This window comes from Anneissia japonica, unplaced genomic scaffold (assembly GCF_011630105.1).
Source record: "Anneissia japonica isolate Jap-2015-1 unplaced genomic scaffold, ASM1163010v1 scaffold287763_len296007_cov137, whole genome shotgun sequence".
NCBI lineage: Eukaryota > Metazoa > Echinodermata > Crinoidea > Comatulida > Comatulidae > Anneissia > Anneissia japonica.
In genome coordinates this window covers 150,207-161,301 of record NW_022698178.1, presented here as the reverse complement: position 1 = coordinate 161,301, position 11,095 = coordinate 150,207, and the positions used below count along the sequence as shown (strand labels likewise).

General features: G+C 33.9%; 1 protein-coding gene across 6 annotated transcripts in view; it reads right to left on the bottom strand.

The window, feature by feature from the left end:
- Positions 1–11,095, bottom strand: part of LOC117102428 (tubulin polyglutamylase TTLL7-like) — a 39,734-nt gene that overhangs the window by 8,911 nt on the left and 19,728 nt on the right. For all 6 annotated transcript variants that reach the window (XM_033242686.1, XM_033242685.1, XM_033242684.1 and 3 more), the window contains 6 exons: positions 9,487–9,747; positions 8,458–8,535; positions 6,931–7,233; positions 6,222–6,347; positions 4,025–4,269; positions 2,732–2,905 (listed from right to left, as the gene is read on the bottom strand). In XM_033242686.1, the coding sequence (XP_033098577.1) occupies positions 2,732–2,905; positions 4,025–4,269; positions 6,222–6,347; positions 6,931–7,233; positions 8,458–8,535; positions 9,487–9,747 (1,187 nt within the window). The remainder of the gene's footprint in view (positions 1–2,731; positions 2,906–4,024; positions 4,270–6,221; positions 6,348–6,930; positions 7,234–8,457; positions 8,536–9,486; positions 9,748–11,095) is intronic.

The following is an 11,095-nucleotide window of genomic DNA, read 5'->3' as shown; positions in this document are numbered from 1 at the left end:
GTTGTGACATCCAACACCTTTTCTATGGCCTTTTAATCAAACTGCTGGTTGTTGTACGTGGTTGCTGTAGGCCCTAGTCCTTAATAGGCTTCCCACGGGGCAAATTATTCTGCCCCGCGAGAAAAAATTAAATATTTTAAAGAAGCTAAAATTAATAACCTTTCGATATATATTTTTTCAATAAAGTGAAGGCCAAAACACTGGACCAATAGGAAGTAGGGGTGATCAACATCCAGATCTAGAATTAAATCTGTTACCAACAAATCGAAAAATGCCAAAAAATTGGTAGTCTTAGTTCAGCGAAGTATGACATAGCAAATTAAAAATAAAAACTTTATCAGAGACTTGTTTTTATTATGAGTAGACCAGACATTTTACAGGCGAAATGTTTTTAGGCTTTAAACTCCTGGAATTTGGTGGATATAGGACAGGTGAAATCACAAAGAAAATATCGATTGTCTGCCAACCTATAAGTTGGACAAACTTTGTATGTCGGTTAAAAAAAAAATACTGTGTTTTTGTCATGATTATGTCTGTAACTTCATGTTTGGTTTGAAAATACTTCTCCAGGATTACTATTACCAGGGAGTTGTTGTTGTATGGGCAAAGTCCGAGCAGATAATATATCTGGAATAGGCATAAGAAGCAAGATTAATATGAAAGAAAAAAATATCTAGTTTTACTCTGACAGGGAAAAAAAAGCCCAACAATTCAGAAAACGATAATTTGCACAAGTTACACTTGCACGAAAAAAGGAAGACAGACAGTTCTATTACCTGTCACCGAAAACACTAAACATCCAGCAACCCTGAAAAAATATTTCTGGCATAAAGATATGCTTTTACTTTTTTATTTCAAGCCTGCTTATTATTGGCCACTATTCAAGCAGACTATTGAATGTGGCACTTTACCACATATCATGCTAAGCACTTAAACCATCAGTTCCCAACAAACTCTAATTTTTCGAAAATTGAAATTAAGTGTTAGTGCCAGTTGCGGAGGCAGATTCCCGTCAGAGAGAGCTCTCTCAAAGAAGAACTCAACACATTTGTTAGGGGGAAAAAAAACATGAAACTTTTACAGAATATGAGGCTGTAAGATCGATTATGGGCCTTAAGCATTCAAAATTATTAAATTGTTAGGGCTTCGGTCGCTGAGCCCCTGGACCCCCTTCAGAGGTTCTGGTACATCATCGCGCCTCCCTCACACACTCTGGTCCATGGTTGATCCACTTTAGTTAGCTCCGCATAGTCAAATGAGGTTGAACTTTCCACTTAAAATTGGATGTCTGTTGCAGCCGGAAAAAATATAAATAACATTCTAATATTTACATCTTACTTTCCGATCAGCACCAATTTTGGGCAGGATATAGGTATGTAACATTGTCAATGTGTAAAAATTTAAAGTAAATCGGACAAGTTATGGAAGGACACGCACACCACAGACAGACACAAACACACACACAGACACACACACAAGCGTGTGCGCTATTGCAGTATTCTTCACCTCTTCTTTAGACAGGCAAGGGTAAAAAAATATTGGTAATGATGAAGGTTACATGAAGGTTAATGCTTGCATGCAATGATGACGAGACATAAATAAACAGGTTGAGCATTGTCACAGCACTAGGAAACAAATTCTTTTCAAAATTCATGGAATCAATTAATATGCCAGTGTTTTGGGGCCATTCCAACAGTCACTGCTTATGGCATCGGAACAAAAATCATGATCACCGATTTTTGAATTTTAAGGAAAAAGATACCAATTGTTTCTATTAATCAAATAAAAACATCATTTTACAAAAACAAAAAAATCAATTGTTGAATGTAGTACAATAGTTTTTGTAAAGATAAACATTTAACATACAAGGAAGAGGAAAAACATGAAAATAAAATGAGCAATCACAATTCAGAGGAAAATTATTTTAAAATTGTGTCTGTATGTGTTCACAAAAAAAAACCTAAAAATATGTAGGCCTGTTGACACACTAGGAATGTGTTGTCATTTCCTCACAGCTATGAGAACAAATTAGATTTAGTACTCACAACTGCTTCACTGCTATCTGTGTCCTAATAAGGAATATTTAATTTTTATTTATGTTCATCTATATGCATAATACACAATGTGTACTGTATCCATGTAGAAATTATCTTGGGTTCTATTATGAACTGGCACAGTTTGGTAATTTCAATAATGACCTCATTTACTTTATAACAATTGTAGTTTTGGTTACAATACTAAGAATATTATTGCTGTTTAAATATGTTTTCATTTTTTTTAAATACATTTTCATACTTTATTGAAATGTCATCTGTTAATACTGTTGGTAAATTTTCTGATTGATTTCATAGAACAGCATTAGCATAATTTGACTGTTATTGTTATAACTGTTGTAATCATGATCATTTAAACTTAATCATTTTGTTAGCAATTTTCTCTTAAGTACATTTATAGACATCTGAATTTTAAAATGATCTAACTTTGGTTTAACTCAACCTTGAATCATGATTTAAAAGACCAAAATAAAGCCTATACTCATCTATCTAAATATGTCAAAAAGGTTTTAATTCCTGTGATAGCAAGATTTTTTTTCTCACAACTAAAACAATTCCACTCTTTAAGCCTCACTGTATGTTTTTATATGATGAGGTTGATATCTACTGAACAGGATACCCAATATAATGAAAATTATTTCTAACACTATTATTGATAGAAAACAAAATTATCTTACTTCGTTGGCGAGCTTTCGCCCGATGCTGCCGGTATGGATAACTTAGCTTCTGCCGCAAACTGATAAACAATGAGTAAGCACTGACGACAAAGTTCAATGACCCGCTGACAGCACATGAATTCAGCACCAGACACAGCCTCTTTGTTCTTATTGAAAATAGCATCCCAAGAGCAACTGCAATAAAGGTATTCAATGAGTGTATCAGTTCTTTGATACTTTTATAAACTTGCTCTTGAAAATTAACCATTTTGCTTAAAGCCCACCTCTTGGATATTGTTACTAGGGTCCAAAACTAGGGGCAACACTTGTTGGACACATGCATATGACTGGCAATGTTCTGTGTGAAGTTTGATTGACAGTCCAGAAAAGGTCCATCTGTGTGGCAGTTCTTCATTTCTCACCAGGTTGCACATTACTGATTGTCTGAGGGTCATGGTGGACATGTCAAAAGCATCAATGTTTGTAGGGTAGGAAGAACACATTATTTTTTCCCATTTAGAGGTACTGCCTGGTGAAATGATATGATTTTGGCATTTACATTGTTGTGATATACTGTCTGGCTTGGTGCCAAACACTGCATTCAAAGTTGAGATCAAAATGATTGAAGACAAAAAATTATTTATTATGCTTACAATTTAGCCTTTATACAAAAATGAATTTCCTTAAATATTATTAACAAGAGAGATGGTATTATCTGGATGATGGAAAATGCAACAATAAGAAGATGAAGAATAAAAAGAATAAGGAGAATGGAAAAAATAGTGAAAGAAAATTAGAAGGTAGATTGTTGTTTTTTGTTGTTGAAGAGCATTGTGTTAAAATGAATCATCATCATGGGCAACCTGGTTCACACCAAACTTGTGTCTATTTAACTATCTACTATACTAGTATTTTATTGAAAAAATGTCAAGGTACATATAACATATGCACTGATATCAAACTTTATTCAGTTATTTAAATCAATACTGGTCAGTTGTACATGACCAACACATTGAAAAACTAGAATGGAAAATGATAGTATATTTTAGACTGTGATTATTTGGATTGTTTTCAACTTAACTAACTGAGGACCTGACACTGAACTAGACTACAGAAATCCAGTTAAAACCTTTGTCTGAATAATTTCCATTGAACTTTATCCAGCTGACTAACCTATAGTATTCCAGTTTACTGGATGTAATGTGAGGTAAACAATGCTAATCATCAATCAAAATATCTGTAATAAGTAACAATATTTAAAAAAATAAAAATTATATATTTAAATTATTATATAAACAAACAAGCATAACATACCTTGTATTAGATGAGAAGCAGTTCCATAGACCTTGCCCATGACTCCAAAGAAGACGATTGAAAAGCCGGTAAAATATGCGCCACAATTTCAAGCATTCAACGTCTGGACAACGCCATGTTCGTTGAAGGACTGCACGCACATTTGATTTAACGATGTCAATTACTTTTCTACGCTTTATGGAATCAAGCTTTACCAACCAGTAGGAGGCTATCCGAGGTTTATGGTATTTCCAGTTTTCTTGAATCTAAAGATTAATTACAAAAAGCAGTCACAGTAATGTTTACAAAAGTAAGAATAATGTTAAATATGAGGTGTAGTCACAAATGAGTCTTGTGGTACCAATAGATATATTTCGATTCATGACAATGGTTTTATAAGCTTTATTTTGGTCTTTAAATCAGGTTCCTATGTTTTAGGACAAGAAGAGTAAGACTTCTTTGAAATTCAGATATCTGAAAACACATTTTAGAGAAATTAGAGAAAATCGAAAACAAACTGATGAATTTTTTATTGGTTTTCTGATAAATAGCTCTATAAAATGTGCCTCAAAAACTCTATTGATCTATGTAAATCAACTAAAAAAAATTGATATTGTAAAATATACTTATTAAATTTATTTAAAACATTGAAACACAATTTTTGTCCAACTTTATACACTTGTTCTTAAATAACAAAAATGATATGGCATACAACAAGCCTCATTTTGTCATTAAACCTCACGTTTACTCTACAGAAAATATGTAGTGAAATTGCTGTTAAGTTCTTGAAACATCAACAGATTTCAATTAAGGTTCTATAATGGTTTAAACATCATTAACATTATCATCATCATCATCATCATCATCATCAATAAAACACATTTTATAAGCTACTGCGCTTTTGTCTATTAGAAGCTTTCTCATTTTCACACCTTTTCATTCATTCAAAGAAATTATAAAAATCAATTTATAATTACTGCTATTCTAAGAAAAGACAAAAACAAAAAATAGAAAAACGCAAGTCTTCTAAAGAAGCTATAAATACAAAAGAAAAAAAATATGAATTTCTCAAGAGAATGGAAATATTATGAAATAAAAATAACAATTGTTCAAAAGTTTCAAAATACCATAAAATAATCAAATAATATTTGTTTTACTGTATTTAAATCTCTTCATCCAAGTAAGTAAAGTCTGACAAAACATTGCAAAACTGAAAGCGAAGGAAGTGAGGCAATAAGGCTTGCATTATATCAGGATGATTGGGATTTGAGAAAGAAAATGGAAATGTAATTAATGATTAATGGCAAGCCCGAACTCATTTCAAAAGCATTTAATATTCTAAATTTACCCAACTTTGATATCAGATTGCCTATTAGTAATTCTCAAGACTGGTCAGGGTGACATTATCAGTAATTTCCTATGTATGTATTTGATCAATGAGCCTTTAGAAATCTTGTAAAAAAAAAAAGTTTTAATAGCCACTTTCACCATCGTAACCATAATTCATGGTCATGATTGTGATTACCACTGTGATAATCTTCAAAACAGAATTAATATCATCACTAGCAATCTAGTTTTAACTAGTAATCAAGTCCTCGTTAAAGTCACCCACAGTGGCACCAGAAATTTGCTGACAAGAATTCGGACATGTCAGGTGGGGGAGGGGGGTTTCAAAGCAAGAGGCTGACTATAGCCTTGATCCGGATCCTGGAATAAAAAAATCAAAGGTAGGGTTCACAGGGAGTTTTTTTATGGTTCAGTATGGTCCAAATTGCGCTTTTAGACTACAATTATTAGGGATTGGTAATCAAAATAACATTATTTGGATGGGCAAATAATAATTTGTTTAAAATTTTTGATCCGATGACCGCGTTGTGGCATCGGACGAGAGTTGGGTCCAGGCCCGTCCGACGGGAGGGCAAATTCCCGCCTGCTCACGCCACCACTGAAGTCATCCTCGTTATCACCACCACTTGTACCGACGTAACTTTAACATTAATAGTCATCATGATTTTGAACGCAATCATTAACAATGAGCAAGCTAATTTAAAGCTCTGTAAAGACTATTTCATTTGACGAAAAACATGTGAGATGCCTATATATGGTCATGATGATACCACATCATGACCATATATAGGCACGTGCATCATGACTATATCGGCATACAATATTTTTTTATCAAAGAAAATTTTATAATCTTGATAGCGCTTAAGTTTACCTGGTTCAGAATGATATCGGCTTCTTCATCTGTTTTTCCCGGAAATTTTATTCGCATGTCGTTGAGTGCCATTAGTGTCTTTCGCATCATCTCTTCTTCCCTGACCACAACAGATGTTACCTCATCCTGTCATAATAAGATGACAAAAAAAGTGTTACATACAGATGATTGGCTGACAGATGGCTTGACCGATAGACAATTCTTTATTGATTGAATTAATTATGTTTTAATTGTTGTTTCTTAATTGATTAGGGGTTCTTTATTTTTGATTGAATTATTAATTTTAATGACGGATTGCATTGGTTTCTGATTAATAATTATTTTCTTTATTGATTGATGTTTTTATTGTTTGAATTATTGATTGATGCTTTGCATTTTCTGTTAAGTTGGTAGCTTTTTTGATTGATTATTAGTTTTTAATCGATTGATAAAATTATTGACTGATTTGATTGATTAATTGAATGATTTAAATAAATTTATTGATTAACTGATGGATATAGTTTTGTTGTTTAAATGATTGTCTAACTGAATGACTAAAAACAGTTAAAAAGTATCCTTTTAAACACTTCGAATTGGCAAAAAACCAGAATTCTGTTTTGAAGGAAATTACAAACACTACATTACACTTCAGTAAATATTAGTGAAGTTTCCCAGAGAATTTTTCAAACAGAGAGCAATTTTTGCCAGCAAAAATAATAAACTGACCTACCATTTCACTATCAAATGAAGCATGCTGTGATTCGCTAGTACGGGCCACTGACTTTGACCTTTGATCTGCGTACAACAGCCTTCCAGAATGAGGCCTTGAGTTGGTTGATTTCTGTGCAGATTGTGGTCGTTTAGGGATGGGTGTCTTTGATATACCTTTGCTCAACTGACTCTGAGACTGGCTAACGGAAAGCCTGGTTTTGAAATTTGACACAGAGTTGTGTGGAGAGGAGGATGTCGGTGAGGATGCACGAGAATCAGATTCAGTGACCTCATCAACAACTGATGGCATGGATGACAACGGCTGCAAATACAGAAAACAATTCACACATAAAATCACCTAATTTGTATGACGATTTTTTAGATGTTTAGATGTGGAGAAAATAATGTGATTAAAAAAAATATTCTTAAGATTCAGGGGTAGCAAATTGGAAGAGGCCACTTTCAAGGGATCTGATTACATAAGCTTTCTTAACACATTAAAGGCCGTTTTCCACTAGGTGAATTTATTCGCACGAATCGAAAGTGTTGGTCTGCTTCCTGAGCTCTGATTGGTTGCTCAATTTTTTGCTTCGCAAAAAGTAGAAACAGTTCGAACTACTGATTTTGCTGAATCAAAAAAACTCCAATAGAATTGTGAATGTGCATGCGCATGAACTAACACTTCAGATTTGCGTGAATAAATTCGCCTAGTGGAAAACAGCCTAAATTTATATGTCTGCATATGTGGCAAAGACAAGCCAAACCAGTCACTCGTCGGAAAAATCAATTTTTGAGTTATTAATACAGGGTTTAACAGTACAATGAGAGCTATAAAATGGTAAAAAAAAATCATTTAAATCCGACACTTCATTATGAAGTTACACGAGTTTAAACATACAGCTGTTTAAAGAACAATATTTGAGAAATCAGCCTTCAAAGTTTACGATTTTAGGCATTTCTTAGGCAGAAACCATCACCAAATTGTTAAAAATTGATGTTTAACATTGAAAATGAGGAAAATAACAGCATAGCATGATGTATAGATATATAAAGGTTAGTTTAGTGCAATTAGATTTCCAAAATTTTGACATTCCAGCATGTCTTGGCCATTATCTCCGAAACAGGATTTGTGACGAGTGACTGGTTTGGCTTGTCTTTGCCACATATGGTGATGCCCATTACCAGCTGACTTCTAGAGGACAGTTGATAATACAGTAGTAAATGGGTTCATTTCCAGGAGATTTTAAATTTCTTGTCAGTCAAAATGTAGTAAAACATCTCGATTTTTGAAAGGGAATATATAAGGGAATTGAGGCCCCCAAGATTTCATGGCACAGATAATCTATACTCCTGTGAATACACTGATGGCCATGCACCATGCAACCTTCTAGAATCTCTAAGGCTTGAGTAATCCTTGTCATGCAGCATTTTCAACCAGAGTTATTCCAAATCAATCACTTTCTACAAGTACACATGAGTGCAAAGAGGTTAAAACACACATATTACTGCTATGACACATGCTATAAAGGTTATTCCAATCCCTTACCTTAGGGCCTTTAAATGCCTTTTGTTTTCCATCATTTTCAATATCGCAAGCCTGTAACATATCAATAATCTCATCCTCCTGAAATTCCAAGATAATACAAACATGAAAGTGAAAAATATAATACAAAGCAGATGGAATTATTAGAGGTAATGTGAATGTGATTATACTGGATGAAAGCAAGGGGAAGCACCATTATACTTACAGTTGAACTTGCCTAAGTTGAATCCAAAATGCCATTGAAATATTGTTCGACTTAGATAATTTGACTTACAGATTGTTAATTAATGGAAAACACAACAATTTGGCATGTAAAAAAAGATCGACTTAGAAAATATTCGACTTAATAATGAGTATAATAATTGAACTTTTCTGAGGGACAATCAAACTTGACAACAAGGCCAGGAATATATGTGTGTATCCTACAAACATGCATGTTGTCTCACACACGCACATATTTACGCACATTTACGCTATTTCTTTCTGTGACCTTAGCAACAATATCGAAGGGGTGGGCAGAAAGGTCCAATAATAATCATGTAGATGCAAATCAGTAACAATGCTTTATTGGTACCGCCAGCAATAAGTAATTGTTCATACGCCTTTTCGCAGTAAGCCAGAACAAAAAGTATATTTTAAAAATACTATTCCAGAACTTTGATATCAATCAAACTAAATTATTTAAATGTTTCATGTATAATTAAATAGTTAAATCTGTTCCAACAACATTACATGACCACAACTATCATAACACCATATAGACAGCATAAAAATTTACTGCAAATAATGTCTCCCTCTGATTAAAGATCCGTCCCATTTAAGACCACTTTTCTGTGGTTCCATGTTAACAAATGTCTTTTATCTTTAAAATTAATTATTCTAATCAGCGACTGAAGCTGCTAAAGACCACGGATACCCAAGTCCGAAGAGTTGTCTTTAATTGGAGAGACTTGTATCATCAAAATCCCAAACACCATCATCCTCACCTCCCCCCAACTACAATTTCTGACCATCACATCACCGTTTCCTTACCCTGAGAGATCCACTGAGTAGTTTTGCGATTTCCTTTTGAAGGGAGTTAGCACGTCCCGCCAGGAAAATGTTAAACGCATCACTGATCAACTTTCGATACCGATCCCGCGAGCTCTTATCCTGAGGTGGAAAGATGCGTTGGTACCTTCCCATATTTCGATTCTCAAAATCTTCCCTGGCATTTTCCTGCCGGATGTGAATTAGCTTTTCTTTCAGTTCTTCTTTCCTTCTATCCAAGACCAATTTTTTACGATCAGGCTCCTAAAAATATGAACAAATCTCTTTTAAGGAACTTCATCAATTTTTTCAAATACTCTGACAAATAAAATAATGAAAACATAAAAACCACATGCCCAAAAGACAGAGGTGATTAACAATTTTTACAAACTACAAAATCAAGTTATGACATAAACGTAGCATTGTGAAGAAAGAAAAACGAAAGAAAAACGAAAGAAAAATATCATTAAAAACAAATTTAATTGAATTTGACAACAAGCACGTCACATGGAGTTATAACATGAGAAAACAGATATTTATGTCGAGTATTAAATTTCCCCACGAAAATTGTTAAATAATGAAACAATAATACCATTTTAGGCAGGATGAACATCAATTATATCACATCAATAATGTACAACAATCTTGATAGTCTGTAATATATATATACACACACATATATATATATATATATACACTGTCTCTTATACACATCTAGATGTGTATAAGAGACAGATATTAGTGAAGTTTCCCAGAGAATTTTTCAAACAGAGAGCAATTTTTGCCAGCAAAAATAATAAACTGACCTACCATTTCACTATCAAATGAAGCATGCTGTGATTCGCTAGTACGGGCCACTGACTTTGACCTTTGATCTGCGTACAACAGCCTTCCAGAATGAGGCCTTGAGTTGGTTGATTTCTGTGCAGATTGTGGTCGTTTAGGGATGGGTGTCTTTGATATACCTTTGCTCAACTGACTCTGAGACTGGCTAACGGAAAGCCTGGTTTTGAAATTTGACACAGAGTTGTGTGGAGAGGAGGATGTCGGTGAGGATGCACGAGAATCAGATTCAGTGACCTCATCAACAACTGATGGCATGGATGACAACGGCTGCAAATACAGAAAACAATTCACACATCAAATCACCTAATTTGTATGACGATTTTTTAGATGTTTAGATGTGGAGAAAATAATGTGATTAAAAAAAATATTCTTAAGATTCAGGGGTAGCAAATTGGAAGAGGCCACTTTCAAGGGATCTGATTACATAAGCTTTCTTAACACATTAAAGGCCGTTTTCCACTAGGTGAATTTATTCGCACGAATCGAAAGTGTTGGTCTGCTTCCTGAGCTCTGATTGGTTGCTCAATTTTTTGCTTCGCAAAAAGTAGAAACAGTTCGAACTACTGATTTTGCTGAATCAAAAAAACTCCAATAGAATTGTGAATGTGCATGCGCATGAACTAACACTTCAGATTTGCGTGAATAAATTCGCCTAGTGGAAAACAGCCTAAATTTATATGTCTGCATATGTGGCAAAGACAAGCCAAACCAGTCACTCGTCGGAAAAATCAATTTTTGAGTTATTAATACAGGGTTTAACAGTACA